Below are 18354 nucleotides of genomic sequence, written 5' to 3' on the forward strand. Positions count from 1 at the left end.
AACTCAGGAATGGAAAACCAAACATATGTTCTCACTTACAAGTGGGAGCTAAGCTATGAGGATGCAAAGACATAAGAATGATACAATGAACTTTGGGGACTTGTGGAGAAGGGTGGGATGGGGATGAGGGATAAAAGACTACACATTGGGTACAGTGTACACTGCTTAGGTGATGGGTGCACCAAAACCTCAGAAATCACACCCAAAGAACTTATCCCATAGAAAAAAAAAAAAACTTCTCCATGTAACCAAACATCACCTGTTCCCCCAAAACTGAGATAATAGTAATAAAAAAATTTAAAAAAGAAAAGCATAAGGAAGAAAATATACTGACTAAGTGAAAGTGGATCATCAAAGGTCTTCATCCTCCTTTTCTTTACGTTAAAGCAGGCTAAGGGGGAGGAGGAGTTGGTCTTGCTACCTCAGGGATGGCAGAGGCGGAAGAAAATCCACATGTAAATGGATCCACACAGCTCAAACCCATGTTTTTCAAGGGTCAGCTGTACTTTGATTTCTTCTGAGCTACAGTCTCCCCTTTCTCTACCCTCACTTCCCTCCACCACTAGCTCCATTCCTGACTACTTTCTTCTACTCTTCTCAAGCCCACGATACATCAGCGCTCCCTGGGAAAGACAAAAGCCATCTTCATGCCGCCAGGGTATGGCAGTTTATCTCATACCTACTGTTTCACCACCACCCTACCCTCTATCACTCATTGTTTCATTTACATTTATAAGACATTTTTGGGTTTCCACTATTGTGTGTGGTAGACTCTCAGCCCTCAAATTCTGCTCTTTTTCTTGTGCCTTCCCACACACTCTGTTGAGTGGGAGAAATAATGCATAATCAGCAAAGCAATAGAAAGATGCTGGTGTGTTTTTGAGGGCAGTCCCCCTTAATTAAGGGAGATGGGTTCTAAAAAGTCCTTGTAGATAAACAAATGGGTGATATTTGCTTGTTATCTGAAATTACTAACACAATTGTCTACAACTGGTCATTTCAGTGTTCTTGATTTCCCCTGTATTCTTTCAATTACCCTAATTGCTACTAGGTAGAAACTTCAGTCAAGTTTTAATTAATCTTTAATGTTAACTTAAAATAGCTGCAGTTTTTTGTTTGTTTGTTGAGACAGGTCTCGCTCTGTCACCCAGGCTGGAGTGCAGGGGCACAATCATGGCTCACTGCAATCTCTGCCTCACGACTTCAAGTAATTCTCCTCAGCCTTCCAAGTAGCTGGGACCACAGGTGTGTGCCATGCCCAGCTAATTTTTTGTTCTTTTCGTAAAGATGGGGTTTTGCCATTTTACCCAGGTTGGTCTTGAACTCCTGAACTCAAGCAATCTGACCATCTTGGCCTCCCAAAGTTCTGGGATTACAGGCATGAACCTCAGTGCCCAGCTGCTACTGTTCTCTCTTAACAAGAATCAAGTCTTAGAGCAAGATGCATCTAAACCCACTTTGGGGTATCAAAAATATCCCAATCTTGTGGTTCTAATAAATGTTTAACAACTAGATTGGCGTGGAGGCGGAGTGGAGGTTCTGATGTGAACCATTAGTCAGTTTTTGTGCTGTTACCAGACGTCCCCTAATAGGGCTGGGCAGAGATGCTAACAATTGGCTCATGAGGGCAGATGGGCCTAGCTCCAACACACCACTGTACCCAGTCCCCGAGTTCTTAATCTTCATCACAACCTCCACTTGCTTCCCAGCCATTGTTTCTGATCTCAGTTAATGATGCCTCTCCGTCAGCCAAGGAGACCTGACAGTTCCATCCACTTCCCCCACCCTCATCACTGGATCCTGTTGACTTCTCTCTCCAGCGTCTCCTGAGTCTGTCCCGTTGTCCGTCCCCACCACAAACACCCTGGTCTGGTCTGTCCTGCCCATGGCCTTCATTGCTACAGCATTGACTTTCATTACAATTTCCCTGCCTCCGTGCTGGCCCCTGTCAGCCGCTCTCTACTCTAAAGACAGTCAGCCTACTGACACTTAAATTATGTTAGGCCAGTCTTGTTAAAAACCTTTCTGTGGCTTCCTCTCCGTTAGGATTAGTCCAAACCCTTAGCATTCCTTACTTTACCACACAGAGTCTGTGGGCTGGTCTTTGTCTGTCTTGTTCCCCACCACCCACCCCTTGCCCTCCTCATTCTAGCTGTTAGGAATCACACGTGTATCCTTAAGCACACCAAGCTCTTTCTCTCTTCAGGGCCTTCCTTTGGAGGAGCTGCTTCCTATATCTGTATGATCATCTCTCCTTCCACTCCCCACCCACTCACCTACCCAGCCCTGTGGCCTAACTGCCTTTTATCCTTCAGTGATTGGAGCATTGTGTCAGTTCCAGCATGACTTCCTTGGGGAGGCTCTAGACCAGGCAGCTCCCCTCATGCAGCCCCTGATGTAGAGCCTGCTCCTTGTCTTCTCCACAGGTGAGGCTCCTGGAGGGCCTGGAACAACCCCATATTCCCAGCACAGCCCGTAGTATCTGGCACATGGTTGGTGCTCCATGAATGTCGAGTCCATTTCTTGGATTTATGCAGGTCCCAGTTTTCTATTAAAGAGTAAGCTCTACATGGTCAAACATGTTCTTACTTCCTGTACGTTGTGTCAGCAGTTTGTCAGCTTAGCACAAAAAGTACCTGATGAATAATTTCTGCCACTAAAGTCATGTTGTTTTTTTCTAACCATTTTTTTTTTCTCTCCTAGGTTTCATCAGCTGTTTTTCCCAACAAACATATGGCGTTCTACATAAGAATGTAACTTTCCATGTACCAAGCAATATACCTTTAACAGAAGTCCTATGGAAAAAACAAAAGGATAAAGTTGCAGAACGGGAAAATTCTGAATTCAGAGCTTTCTCATCTTTTAAAAATAGGGTTTATTTAGACACTGTGTCAGGTAGCCTCACTATCTACAACTTAACATTATCAGATGAAGATGAGTATGAAATGGAATCGCCAAATATTACCGATACCATGAAGTTCTTTCTTTATGTGCTTGGTGAGTATTCCATAAGTTGATTTATTTAAAATGGCAAATTTCCATTTTTTTAGTCTGTTTTCAGAGACTAACACAAATTAATGGTCTATGAGAAAAGAATTAGATGTTACCTATTGTCAGGGTTTTCTCCTTTTCTGGTGGTATACAGGAGCTAGCTACTTTCAATTCCTTTTTTTTAGTCTGTTTTCAGAGACTAACACAAATTAATGGTCTATGAGAAAAGAATTAGATGTTATCTGTTGTCAGGATTTTCTTCTTTTCTGGTGGTATACAGGAGCTAGGTACTTTCAATTCCTTTGTCATTCCTCTGGGTGAGGAGAGAATCTAAGCAAGGTGGGGAGAACAGTATCAGTTGTCTTACTAGGAATGTTCTGGAAAGAGATGTAGTGACAGCAGTTAGCTTAGAACTCTTTGGGCTCCACTGATAGATGTTACTCTACAAAGTTCCTGCTTCCCCACACAGTGGGGAGACTGTTTTTCCTCCTGCACCATTTTACTTAATTAATTAATTTATTTTGAGAAGGAGTCTCGCTCTGTTACCAAGGCTGGAGTACAGTGGCACAATCTTGACTCACTGCAACCTCCGCCTCCCAGGTTCAAGCGATTTTACTGTCTCAGCCTCCCAAGTAGCTGGGATTACAGGCGCGCACCACCATGCCTGGCTAATTTTTGTATTTTAGTAGAGATGGGGTTTCACTGTGTTAGCCAATCTGGTCTCAAACTCCTGAGCTCAGGTGATCCACCCACCTCAGCCTCCCAAAGTGCTGGGATTACAGGTGTGAGCCACCACACCCGGCTCCTGCACCATTTTAAACTGAAACTAGATATAGGGGACACATTTCTCCCTGCTTCTCACTAACACTCCTCCCTGGTCTCTAAAGCCCCTTTTGTGTTGCAGTCTTGTAAAGGCCCCTGCCTCACATGCCAGTGTTTCTTGGTCATTTTAAGGCCTGCCTCATTTTCATGGTTTCTAACATTCTTGGTGTCTTGGTGGTTGCAATATTTAAATAAAAATTCTTTCAGTATTGTCCTTGATCTCCTCTCCTGTAAGGATCTTGTCCTCTGCGTTACCCACTACCCATGCATGTAACCGAGAACTCATCATTACCTCAATGTCAGGTGTTGCACTCTGCCACCATGCCCTGTCCTTGATGATGCTGATGATTACAGTCCTTCACACACCTGATGTCCCTGCTGCCCTCCCTACTCAGCCTGAGTGCTGCTGTCACTTACTGGACACAGTCTGTTGCAGACACATTTAGCTTCCTTACTCCTTTGTTGGCTTGTCGTACTCACATGGCCAGATTACAGCTAGGTTAAGTCCGGTGCTTTGCCTATTCTGTGCTCACACCCATGTGGTTGCAGAAAAATACACCACCCTGCAAAGTCCTGCACTTTTAATTTCTAATCACTTACCTCAGTTAAGTCAGGTATTTCCTAGCCTGTTCGCTTACCCACTCTCCTAGCAATTACTTTTTCTCTCCTCAAATCTTGAATACCTCCTTCTCCAGACTCACTCTTGAGCTGAAGGCTTTGCTTCTTATTTCCCTAAGGAGAATAAGCAGAGGGCAATTTCCACAAGCTCTCACCACCTGCCTACCTTCCTACCTGTACCTGAGCCTGTAGGCCCTGCTTTCTCTCCTGATATGAATGGACTTTCTGAGTTCTCACCTGAGGTTAAACTTCCCACGTGTGCCCTGGATCCCACCTCCTCTCACCATCCTTGGGAATATCACCCTAGTGCTTCTACCCACTCTCTCCTGATGAGAATTTCCCCCATAAGTTGATGGTTCATTTTAAGCGGCATACATATACACTGTCATCAAAACTTTCTCATGATCCCCCTACCCCTCCAGCAACCACCACCAACTCTGTCTTCACTTTATAGAAAATCTCCTTGAAGAAGTTGTCCGTATTCACTTACTCTGATCCCTTATATTCACTTTTAACCCACTCCAAGTAGGCTTTCATCTGCACTGCTGTGCCTCTAGACCTCTAGACCTCCTTGTTAATAAATCCAGTGGTTCATTCTCAGTCCATGTCATTCTTGACTTCTCAGCAGCTTTTGACATAGCTGATCACTCACTCCTCCAAATACTGTCTTCACTTGATGTCCAGGATACCACCCTATTCACGTTTCTTTCTTCCTTTTTTTTTTTTTTTTTTGTTGAGAGGGGGTTTCGCCCTTGTTGCCCAGGCTGGAGTGCAATGTCACAATCTCAGCTCACTGCAACCTATGCCTCCCCGGTTCAAGCGATTCTTCTGCCTCAGCCTCCCGAACAGTTGAGATTACAGGCATGTACCACCATGCCTGGCTAATTTTATATTTTTAGTAGAGATGGGGTTTCACCATGTTGGTCAGGCTGGTCTCGAACTCCTGACCTCAGGTGATCCACCTGCCTCGGCCTCCCAAAGTGTTGGGATTACAGGCGTGAGCCACTGTGCCTGGCTTCACATTTCTTTCTAACACACTGACTATTCCTTTTCATCATCTTGTGCTGGTTTCCTCATTTCCCCAACCTCTTAACACTGGAAACATCAAGGCTTAAGCCTTGGGTCTCTTTCCTTTTCTGCCTGCGTTCATAGCCAGTGGGTGAGCTGATCCTATGTCAGGGCTTTAAATATCATCTCAGTGCTAATAATGCACAGATCTAGAGCTCTAGCCCAGAGTACCCCGTCAAACTCCTTATGTGTATACCTGACTGCCCACTGTACATCTCCACTCAGATATCTAATTGGCCTTTCAAATATCCCATGTCCAAAAGTAAGCTCATTATCTTCCCCTTAAAACCTGTTCCTCCCCAAATCTTTTCCCTTTTGGTTAATGGCAGCTCATCCTTTCAGTTGGTCAGTCTGAAACCTTGATGTCATCCTTGATACCTCTGTTTTTCTTGAACACCACATTCACTCCACCAGGAAGTTGTATTGGATCTACCAGAATGATCTTTTTAAAACAGAAGTCAGATCATGTCACTCATCTGTGTGGAACTTTCTAATGGCCCCATCTAACTGTTAAAGCTAGAATGTGTAAAGTGACCTGCAAAGCTGTGTGAGGTCTGACCCCTCTGGACTCTATTTAGACAAATGCAGCTTGCTAAGATGTCAAAGCATACTCTTAGAAGATTTCTTTGAAAAAGTAGAATCTTTGAAACATGGACATTAGGGATCTGGTAGTTTATAGACAGGACCAACAAACAAGAAGATTGAGTCAGAATTTAGATCACTCATTTTAAGAGCCCCTTTTATAGAGTTTGTAAAACTAAGTTCAAAACATTTGAATAAGTTTCTCCTCTTAAACTTGATGAAATGTTTTAAAATAATTTAATTTAAAATATTCTAGGCCAGGCATTGTGGCTCAAGGCTATAATCCCAGCACTTTGTGAGGCCAAGGAGGGAGAGTTGCTTAAGCCTAGTAGTTTAAGACTAGCCTAGGCAACATAGCAAGACTCCATCTCTACAAAAATAAAATAATTAACCAGGCATGGTGGTGCATGCCTGTAGTCCCTGCTACTCAAGAGGCTGAGGTGGGAGGATCCCTCGAGCCCAGGAGGCTGAGGCTGCAGTGAGCCGTGATTGCGCCTCTGCACTCCAGCCTGGGTGACAGACCAACATCCTGCCTCAAAATAACTAACTAGCTAAATACATTAATTAAATAAAATATTCTATGGCAACTCAGCAAAGGTATGGTTTTGGTGGTCAGACCAACTGGATAGACCTTAGGAAGTCTGCAGAGGAGGACAGTACAGGGGAGGTGAGTTTTGATCAGGACGCAGTGATATTGATAGTATTGAGTGTGGGACTTAAAGTCCTGGTTTGAGAGTCTGGACATCAGCTTGTAGCAGTGGGGAGCCATTGTATCCTGTACTGGAGCAAGGAGGTGACTTGATAAAATACATTTTTGGAAGATTAATGTGATGGTGAATACTTATGATGGATTAAAGAGAGGAGATGTCAAGTTAGAAGCTACTGTGATCATCCAGGTAGATAGAGGGTCTAAGAAAGAGTCTGCAAGATGTAGGTTTTGGTTGTAAAAAGACATAAGATGACTCTAGGTTTCACATCTGCATGATAAAATGATTGGCCATACAACTTTTTTTTTTTTTTTTAAGAAATGAGGAAGTCATACTTCCTTGAGGTAATGTTAACACTTGTTTTAGTAACCTGGTAATGTTCTAGAGACACCAGACCTAATAGGAGACTTCTAGCGAGTATATTTTGGACGGGGGTTTCCTGGCACTTCCTAAATTCAGGGCATCCACTTCCTTCTGTGTGTACATTGAGATCTGGCTTTCCTCTATACCCAAAAGTCCCCTTAAAATTTCTACTTCTGATGTTTATTAGTCCTTTCCCATCTTTTTATGGACCTTCATCACATCTCAGATAATGATTTTTATGTAAGTAGAATTAACTGCCCTGTCCTTAACTGGGCTGGATTGATACTTGACCTTTACTAAAATTCATGAAAATATACACATATTTCTATAAAATGTCATCAGATATGTGTAAGAAATTCTCATTTTTTACACAGCCGTGAACTCAATTCATTAATTATAAATTGACTAATTGTCTTAGGGAGGAAGTAGACACATTTCTTGCCAGTTTAATGCTGCTTAAAGTAGAGGTATAACCAATATTTGTTAGATACAGCTGTGGTGAGTCCCACGGGCAGCAAGAAAATGTGAAAGATGTATAGAGGGAAAAGATCTGAGGTGTAGAAACTGTGATCTAGGTGCTGCAGAAAGGCTTGCACACTTTAAGATGAGTTGGATAGGCCCTTCTACATTAGCTATCTGGCAACTGTTGTGTAATGAGATAGCTAGAAAGAGCTTCTATATAGTCAAGGGAGTTCTAGCAACTTAGAAGATAATACTAGCACTTCTCCATGTTTCCCCGCAAATTACTTTCATATTCTGTTTTTTTTTTCTTTTCTTTTCTTTTTTACAAACCCTGCATGTGGCATTCAGCCATATTCTGTTTGACCTTTACAATGGCCTGATACAGCATTCCCTTTCACAGATGAAAATAAGACCGTTTAGGAGTCCGTTTCTCTGTTTGTAGAACAAGAGACCTGGATGGATGCTTTCTTAAAACTTCCAGCTCCTAAAAGGACTGTGGCCCCAGGTCACATAGCAGGCCAAGGCTAAGGCTTGATCAAACGTCCCAACTCCCAGTCAGTGACTCTTCTTATCATATCACATATACCCTCTGGGCAGCCTTGGCTTCCTGGAGTTGGAAACTCACAGCCAATGGCCATGTGCTCTATTACAGCTAGCATTTGTTAACTACTTACTCTGTGCAGACACTACATGTTAATTCATATATTGATTATTATCTGTATTAACTCATTTAATCTCATTACAGTCTAATAGAGTAAGTACTATTTGTGTCCTTATTGTAGAAAGGAGGAAACCTAGACACAGGTGATTTAAGTAACTTGCCCAGTGTCAAATGGCTCTTAGCTGTCATGAAGCTGGGATATGAATTCAGGCAGTTGGGCTTCTGAGTCCATGGTCAACACCATACTGTACCTCTTTGGCGGTAGCTGGTAGAAGAATTTACGTTTTGTTTGAAGACTGTCTCTCTGAGTCTATCCTTCTATCCATCTGTCTCCCCATCTGTCCAGTGCTACTTGTGAGGAGCCGTCTGTCTGCCTTGCATTATGTCAGGTGCTGTGGTTGAAAGGTGAGGCACACCTAGTCTTTGTCCTCCAAAGATGCACAGTCTCTGGGGCTGATGATGCACCTCTGTTCAGTTCAGAAAGTGCTGGATGAAAGACTAGACATTGGCAGAGCTAGATCAATAGATCAGAATCTGTAACAGAACGAACAGGGCACACACATCAGAAGCACCTGGGATGGTGGGGCTCAGGAATCAGTATTTTTAACAAGCACCCTTGGTGATTCTTATGCACCTTAAAATTTGAGAAATGCTTCAAAGGACCATTTCTAAGGAAGTAGAAAGCTTGGTTTTCTGCCCCTGAGAAATGCCCAGCCTAGTTACAGAGGCAGGCATAAGTATATGAAATACTGAGAACAGGCATTTTTGAACTATTCTGGGGATGCATGTTCCTTGGAAGTCCCCTGAGGGCTGCTATGGGGTGGGGTTGGCAAAAGGGACCACAGGAAGTTAGGGGAGCAGGGCTCTAGGCTTTCAATTTTGAGTCAACTAGAGCAACTTCTTATCCATTGGACTGGATTGCACTGAAGATTTAATTCAGAGAAATTCCACTGCTTAAAAGATGATTAAAAGTCTTTTTAATTTAAGAAAATCTTAAGGAAGTATGTAAGGACTTATGTGAGCTAGATTAAACTTAAAAGCTAGGAAGCCCCAAGTAGAAAGGGAAGTCAGTGTGTGCCTCTGGTTTCTACCAAGGCAGCTGGGTACATTATTTAACTGAGCGAGAAGGAATTCAGGAGGAGGAGGAGAAGATAGGGGAACCATTAAACACTTTTACTTTTCAGATTATAATTGGAGCATAAGCTATTAACTTGTTTTATATTATAAAACATCATTTTAAATGACAACATAGTATTCCATTATCTTGGTGAACCTAAATTTACTTAGATGCTCTTCTAATGGATGTTTATAATGTATCAATACTTTATTATCCCAGTGCTACCATGACCATTGTTGTATATTACATATGTTTTTGCATGTTTCCTCAAGCCTCTTATGATTAATTGCTGGAGGGTAGCTGAAATGCAAGAAGGCATATGAATTAACAAATAAATGACCAATAGGACAAAGTAATTAGCCTTGAGGCTTGTAAAGGGCAACAATGGCAGAATGTGACATGTTAGTGTCTTAACTCATAGATCCATGCTGCCTTAGCCAACAGGAGGCACTTCTTAGAGGAAGGGTGGGAGTGAGGCCTCTGGACTGGCAGGTCTGTGACACATGCTGCACCCGGCGCTGCCTATTAATAGGGCCAGCCCAACCAATAGGCAGGGCCTGACAAGGCTCTGTGTAGCTCCACCTTTCACAAAATGCTTTGAGTCAGATGTGTTATGGAATTAAAATTTCTTTTTTACATTTTGGAAAGGTAATACAAGGTATTTCCTCTGCATATTAAGCACCCCACTTAATTATGGGGAGCACCCTGTGGGTCAAGCATAGGAACAAGTATTTATTTCATTCCTATATATTTAGAGACAAGGTCTCAGTCTGATAGAGTCATAGCCCAGTGTGTGCAGTGAGCTAGAGTGAATTAGCACAATCATAACTCGCTGTAGCTTCAGACTCCTTAGTTCAAGTAGTCCCAAGTAGCTGAGACTATAGGCAGGAGCCATCATTGCTGGCTGATCTTTAAACTTTTTATAAAGACAGGGTCTTGCTATGTTGCCTAGGCTGGTCTTGAACTCTTGACCTCAAGCCATCCTGCTGCCTCAGCCTCCCAAAGTGCTGGGAGTATGTATAGCCATGGGCCACTGTGTCCTGCCAAGCACAGGAATATTTTTGTGGTGAAACGATAATGAATATTTGAAGTAAGTGAGAAAATAAAGACTATAAATCCTTGTGTTAATTCAGGTCAGGTCAGGATTTGCAGCTTAATGATTTTGCTACCAACTTGCGAAGACTCTTTTGGCTTCAGAGATTTTTTGATTTCAGAATTGAGGATAAGGGATTTGGGGCCTGTATTGGTCTGTTTTCACACTGCTATAAAGATCTATCTGAGACTGGGTAATTTATAAAGAAAAGAGGTTTAATGGACTCACAGTTCCGTATGGCTGGGGAGGCCTCAGGAAACTTACAATCACGGCGGAAGGCGAAGGAGAAGCAAGCATTTTTTTCACAAGGCAGCAGGAGAGAGAGAGAACTGCCACACACTTTTAAACCAACAGATGTATAAGAATGCTTGTGATTTTTGCACATTAATTTTGTATCCTGAGACTTTGCTGAAGTTGCTTATCAGCTTAAGCAGATTTTGGGCTGAGACAATGGGGTTTATACACCAGTAACAGACAAGCAGAGAGCCAAATCAGGAATGAACTTCCATTCACAATTGCTTCAAAGAGAATAAAATACCTAGGAATCCAGCTTACAAGGGATGTAAAGGACCTCTTCAAGGAGAACTACAAACCACTGCTCAGTGAAATCAAAGAGGACACAAACAAATGGAAGAACATACCATGCTCATGGATAGGAAGAATCAATATCGTGAAAATGGCCATACTGCCCAAGGTGATTTATAGATTCAATGCCATCCCCATCAAGCTACCAATGACTTTCTTCACAGAATTGGAAAAAACGGCTTTAAAGTTCATATGGAACCAAAAAAGAGCCCGCATTGCCAAGACAATCCTAAGTCAAAAGGACAAAGCTGGAGGCGTCACGCTACCTGACTTCAAACTATACTACAAGGCTACAGTAACCAAAACAGCATGGTACTGGTACCACAACAGAGATATAGACCAATGGAACAGAACAGAGTCCTCAGAAATAATACCACACATCTACAGCCATCTGATCTTTGACAAACCTGAGAGAAACAAGAAATGGGGAAAGGATTCCCTATTTAATAAATGGTGCTGGGAAAATTGGCTAGCCATAAGTAGAAAGCTGAAACTGGATCCTTTCCTTACCCCTTATACGAAAATTAATTCAAGATGGATTAGAGACTTAAATGTTAGACCTAATACCATAAAAACCCTAGAAGAAAATCTAGGTAGTACCATTCAGGACATAGGCATGGGCAAGGACTTCATGTCTAAAACACCAAAAGCAACGGCAGCAAAAGCAAAAATTGACACATGGGATCTAATTAAACTAAAGAGCTTTTGCACAGCCAAAGAAACTACCATCAGAGTGAACAGGCAACCTACAGAATGGGAAAAAATTTTTGCAACCTACTCATCTGACAAAGGGCTAATATCCAGAATCTACCAAGAACTCAAACAAATATACAAGAAAAAAGCAAACAACCCCATCAAAAAGTGGGGAAAGGATATGAACAGACATTTCTCAAAAGAAGACATCCATACAGCCAACAGACACATGAAAAAATGCTCATCATCACTGGCCATCAGAGAAATGCAAATCAAAACCACAATGAGATACCATCTCACACCAGTTAGAATGGCAATCATTAAGAAGTCAGGAAACAACAGGTGTTGGAGAGGATGTGGAGAAATAGGAACACTTTTACACTGTTGGTGGGATTGTAAACTAGTTCAACCATTATGGAAAACAGTATGGCGATTCCTCAAGGATCTAGAACTAGATGTACCATATGACCCAGCCATCCCACTACTGGGTATATACCCAAAGGATTATAAATTACTCTACTACAAAGACACATGCACACGTTTGTTTATTGCGGCACTATTCACAATAGCAAAGACTTGGAATCAACCCAAATGTCCATCTGTGACAGACTGGATTAAGAAAATGTGGCACATATACACCATGGAATACTATGCAGCCATCAAAAAGGATGAGTTTGCGTCCTTTGTAGGGACATGGATGCAGCTGGAAACCATCATTCTTAGCAAACTATCACAAGAACAGAAAACCAAACACCGCATGTTCTCACTCATAGGTGGGAACTGAACAACGAGATCACTTGGACTCGGGAAGGGGAACATCACACACTGGGGCCTATCATGGGGAGGGGGGAGGAGGGAGGGATTGCATTGGGGAGTTATACATGATATAAACGTCATGCACATGTACCCTAGAACTTAAAGTATAAAAAAAAAAAAACAAAAACAAAAAACAAAACAAAAAAAAATAAACCAACAGATGTCATGAGAACTCACTCTCTATCATGAGAATAGCACGGGGAAACCACCCCACATGGTACAATCACCTCCCACCAGGTCCTTCCTTTGACACATGGGGATTACAATCCAAGATGAGATTTGGGTGGGGACCCAGAGCGAAACCATATAAGGGTCTGAATTTATTCTGTTAAATTTGAACAGGTAGGTCTGACCTAGCAAAAGAAAGAATTCTCAGTCCTTGATGCTCAAGGAGTTTGTCTGCTCATCCTTTCAAGCTCGTAAGGAAGTTGGGAGCTCTTCATAAATTTGCAGATGATGAGTCTAAATATTACTATTTTCTGTACTAAATATTACACTTTTTTTTCCAGAGCCTCTTCCGTCTCCTACACTAACTTGTGCATTGACTAATGGAAGCATTGAAGTCCAGTGCATGATACCGGAGCATTACAACACTCATCCAGAACTTAACACGTACTCATGGGATTGTCCTTTGGAGCAATGTAAACATAACTCAACCAGGATATTTTTTAAGATGGAAAATGATCTTCCACAAAAAGTACAGTGTACTGCTAGCAATCCATTATTTACAAGAACATCATCAATCATTCCGGAAACCTGTATCCCAAGCAGTGGTGAGTAAATAACTAAATGTGTCATGGAGGCTTTCAAACCACAGATGTGGTGACTAACATAAGGTTCACAATTTTGAAATGTAAAACAAGTTACAATTTTTAACAGAAACCCCATTATAGATATAAAGATAACATTATTTAGCACTTTCTGTGTTGAGTACCATTCTAATACATATGTTAATTAATTCAATCTTCACTTATCCCTATTTCCTGGTGAGAAACCAACAGAGAGAGAGTTTAAGTTGTGTGCCCAAGGTAACAGCTAGTAAGTGGCAGAACCTGGCTTTGAGTAGAGGCTGTCTGGCTCTAGAGCCCATGGTTTTAACTATTCACAGTGCTGCTTTATAATATTGTTAATAATCATTATGTTCTCAAAGGTTACGTATCTACTACAGGAACATGCATTTGATATGTTTCCTTAGGCCTAACACTAAGTTAATATCATGACAATCTGTCTTGGCTATGATTTTCTAATGTTGTTTTAGTATTATTTACATTTGCAATTTTTATTATGTTTTTTACATTATATCCCCAGTTTAACAAACAAAAAGGCCAGTGACTTGAAAGTGGTTTATTAAAATATAAAGGAAAAGATGAAAATAGTAAATATTATTATTCAGAATAATATAATTGTAAATAGTGAACAGGATTCCAGGGCAAATAGAGAATATGGGTCTCTAGGGCTGGGATAAGGTGAGTCTATGAATGAAATTTTTCTGAACAAGCAGCTGAAACAGATAAGGGAAATTAGCAAATACAAGAAATATAAGAAACTTGGATTTTAACTGGTGAGCCACTCTAAGTCTCCCGTTTATTGTCTTTTCCGAACCCTTTCAAAGAATAACTTAAAGCCATTAAAGTTATGTTATTTTCAGACAAAGCAGAGTAACTTTTGGGAAAGACATTTTTCTTTTTTTTTTTTTTTTTTTTTTTTTTTTTGAGGCGGAGTCTCGCTCTGTCGCCCAGACTGGAGTGCAGTGGCGCAATCTCGACTCACTGCAAGCTCCGCCTCCGGGGTTCACGCCATTCTCCTGCCTCAGCCTCCCGAGTAGCTGGGACTACAGGCGCCCGCCACCTCGCCCGGCTAGTTTTTTGTATTTTTAGTAGAGACGGGGTTTCACCATGTTAGCCAGGATGGTCTCGATCTCCTGACCTCGTGATCCGCCCATCTCGGCCTCCCAAAGTGCTGGGATTACAGGCTTGAGCCACCGCGCCCGGCCGGGAAAGACATTTTTCAAGAAGAAAAAGTGGACGTCCTCGTCAGGGCGGGCAGCGGCAGCCGCGGCTGCGGGCTTGGGGCCTGGAGCCTGGGCCTGGGGCGGGGGCGGGCGGCCCCTCCCAGCACCCGAGGCGGCCTGCCCTGCCGCCCACCGTCCTGAAGTTGGTCAAGGCGCTTTGTTCTGCACTGCGGGCAGCTTCCTCGGCGGCCCAGCGGAGGAGGCGTCGACTGCGGTGAGCCCGCTATCTTGGCCAGGCCCATGTACCCCTCGGCCCTAGCGGCATGCCAGGAGGAGAGTTCAGACTTCTCGTTTTTAAGGTGGAGACGTCCAGGACCTCTTTATTAGATGTTTAGGAATTTCAGTTTTTCCGTAGGGCAGTGGTCATCGTGAGCCTCTGTGGGGTCAGGCTGGGCTAACTGGGGTTTCGATTGTAAATTTCGTGTGGCCGAGGACATGTCTGACTGGGAAGAAAGTCCTTGGCATTACTTCTTAGCTGTTGGGAGCTGTGCGGTGCGAGCGAGATGGGCGGCGTGCACTCCCCGAGGACTGGCCTGAGTGGTCTTAGCCTAGTTACTCACCAGACTTGGTTTACCAGACAAGGGGATAAAAACATTCAGATGGCAGATAACAGTTTCTCAGATGGGGTTCCTTCAGATTCCGTGGAAGCTGCTAAAAATGCAAGTAATACGGAAAAGCTCATGGATCAGGTGATGCAGAATCCTGGAGTTGTGGCAGCTTTACAGGAGCGACTTGACAATGCCCCTCACACCCCTTCCAACTACATGGAAACTTTACCTAAAGCAGTAAAAAGAAGAATTAATGCATTGAAACAAATTCAGGTGAGATGTGCTCATATAGAAGCCAAGTTCTATGAAGAAGTTCATGACTTGGGAAGAAAGTACACAGCATTATACCAGCCTCTCTTTGACAAGAGAAAAGAATTTATCACCCGTGATGTTGAACCAACATCTGATATGGAATCAGAATGGCACAGTGAAAATGAAGAGGAGGAGAAATTGGCTGGAGACGTGAAAAATAAAGTAGTCATAACAGAAAAAGCAGCAGCAACAGCTGAAGAGCCAAATCCCAAAGGAATTCCAGAGTTCTGGTTTACCATCTTTAGAATTAGTCCAGGAGTATGATGAACCAATCTTGAAACACCTGCAGGATATTAAAGTGAAGTTTTCTAACCCTGGACAGCCTATGTCTTTTATATTAGAGTTCCACTTTGAACCCAATGACTACTTTACCAACTCAGTCCTGAGGAAAACCTGCAAGATGAAATCAGAACCAGATAAGGCTGATCCCTTTTCATTTGCAGGTCCTGAGATCATGGACTGTGACGGGTGTACTATTGACTGGAAGAAAGGAAAGAAAGTTACTGTCAAAACCATCAAGAAAAAGCAGAAGCATAAGGGTCGAGGCACTGTTAGAACAATTACTAAACAAGTATCCAGTGAGTCATTTTTCAACTTATTCAATCCACTGAAAGCGTCTGGGGATAGAGAATCACTGGATAAAGATTCTGAATTCGTATTAGCCTCTGATTTGGAAATTGGACTCTTTTTCCGTGAGCGGATAGTCTAAATTGGACACTTTCCATGGGCTGCGCTATACTTCGCTGGGGAGGCCTTAGAGGACGATGACAATTTTGACGAAGGTGAAGAAGAAGAGGAGGAATTAGAAGGTGACGAGGAGGGAGAAGATGAGGATGATGCGGAAATTAACCCCAACAAGGAACCCAGCCAGCTGGCGGAATGCAAGCAGCAGTACGAAGTGGAGGTGGGCGCCTGGCAGACCGGCTGTCGGGACTCCGGGCCTGTCCGGGAGGCCTCAGTCTTTGCCGCATGTGGCACAATCCCGTCGACAGCGCTTACTCCATCTAGTTCGTTTTCAAGTGCATGATTTTCACTTTCACTTTCCTTTTTTCCTTATTGTTTTGCTTAACTTGTACAGTGGCAACTGAAATGCATTTCAGAAATAGGAGGTTTCGTCCAGTACCCTCTGCAGCCTCGGTACCTGTAGCTCTGGACTTACCTGGGCCTTTCCCTGGGGGAGGGCCCCATAGACCACGTCGGGGTGGGGTGGTATGGGAGTCACTTGGTAAAAAGGGCCGAGGTCTGGTGATGAGGTTCCAGGGATCTAGAACCTCTCCTACCGCTCCTGCAGTTGGACTGAATTCTTCCCTTTCATTTGAAGAAATCCACTTGCTGTTTCCAGCCGCTTAACCTGCCGAGTGTGCAGCCTGCATCACCTGCTGTATACTAATCATCTCAGAAGGGCTGTGTAGAGTAGGGCCCTGTTCTCCTTAGGATGTTGCTTCTTGATTTTCTTCTTTTAGGGTTGGGTCAGGGTTGTGGCACACCACCTCAGGCGAGAGCTGCCATAGGTCACTTCATATTTATTTATCCCTTCTTGCCTGTGAGGACTGTGGCCTTTTGCTGTCGCTCGTCCTTGCCATTTCTGAACCACCCTGGTGACCTAAGCAGGAATATGTGCCACTTCTTAGCAGGAGCAAGGGCTGTGCGGAAGAAACACTGCTTCCTGCCACCAGGGCTGAAGACACGAGCCTGTCCTCGTGACATAGGCACCGCCCTGCTGCCGGAGCCGGGATTCGGCGATCTTCTCCAGTGAGGGACTGGGCTGGGAAGTCCTGTGTTTCATTTGAGCATATGAGCGTCAAGTCCTGCTTTCTCAGTAGCCCCCTTGCTGAGCCCTACCATTCATCCTGTCTGAAGGTCCTGGTTTGGTGTGACAGCTTGGTGGCTGGCGAGTGGGGTTTCCAAGTGGGTGACAGTGCTCTCCAGCAGCCTGGGATGGCTGTGTCCGCACTGACCAGGCCTGTAGAGAGTGCTCAGCCTAACCTTAGAACACATTTATAACTGAATACAGTGTTTTCAATTTGCACATAATAGTTAGAATATTCTATTAAAGTTATGAAACATGGAGAAAAAAAGAAAAAGTGCAAATGAGTTCCAATTTATAACTGATAGATTTGATTCGTGAAGACAGAGAAAAGATCAAACCCACAGAAGTGTCACTCTGTTTGTACAAGTCACACAATGGCAAGAAGTTTTTAAAACGAGCTGCAAAGTTATAATAGTTAAGCTTGGAGCAAACACTCCTTTATTAATTCTACCTTTTGAGTGTTACATAATACCCAAGGCATACAATATGGAAATGCAATTTGTTGTAAAAGCAGATAGTTGCTTTATAATGGGAACAAAAAATAAAACCAGTATGCTTTTGCCTTTTGGTATATGTATGCTGCATCTAACTGACAAGGAGGAAGAAGATGACCACATATAGACATAGCAAGCAAGTTGAAATCTTGAAAAGTTTTAAGTGTTCCAAGAGACAAAATACTTGAAGGAAATAATTTCTGAGTAAGATCCCTCTACAGAATTACATGGAATATTTTAGGGGATTTTTAAAGGTTTTGCCCTGGCACCAGTTTTAACTTTATGTTTGCCATTGGAGTTGAAGACACAAAGTAAGATTACGTTCCTTGTAGATAGTCTGGTAAAAGATCATAAGAGGGAATAATATTCCTCTTATTGATTTGAAATAAGTACTATTAATTTGAAAAAATTATTTTAATTATTAAATAATGGTGATTCATCCATCCTTCTTTTACATTTTCTTCCAAATTGATAGTTCACATATATACAATAGATTTTGAAAGTTTGAGGAATGTTGCTTGATAGGTCTTAGGTTTAAATCCTGGAGTAGTGTTGACATCTGAGACATACATCTGGGCTTCTGACCCTGGTTTCTGTTAAC

The 18354-nt window shown here is 42.7% G+C and overlaps 2 protein-coding genes across 3 annotated transcripts in view; both read left to right on the forward strand.

Annotated features, from left to right (window-relative positions):
- Nucleotides 1-18354, forward strand: part of CD58 (CD58 molecule) — a 59157-nt gene that overhangs the window by 24187 nt on the left and 16616 nt on the right. For both annotated transcript variants that reach the window (XM_033199082.1, XM_033199083.1), the window contains exons 2-3: nucleotides 2704-2997; nucleotides 13088-13351. In XM_033199082.1, the coding sequence (XP_033054973.1) occupies nucleotides 2704-2997; nucleotides 13088-13351 (558 nt within the window). The remainder of the gene's footprint in view (nucleotides 1-2703; nucleotides 2998-13087; nucleotides 13352-18354) is intronic.
- On the forward strand, nucleotides 14596-17527 carry LOC117076074 (nucleosome assembly protein 1-like 4). The gene is given in 2 exon segments (XM_033199081.1): nucleotides 14596-15691; nucleotides 15693-17527. Coding segments are annotated over 2 exon segments (1383 nt in total). The 5' UTR covers nucleotides 14596-15092; the 3' UTR covers nucleotides 16477-17527.

This window comes from Trachypithecus francoisi, unplaced genomic scaffold (genome assembly GCF_009764315.1).
Source record: "Trachypithecus francoisi isolate TF-2019V2 unplaced genomic scaffold, Tfra_2.0 Lachesis_group5, whole genome shotgun sequence".
NCBI lineage: Eukaryota > Metazoa > Chordata > Mammalia > Primates > Cercopithecidae > Trachypithecus > Trachypithecus francoisi.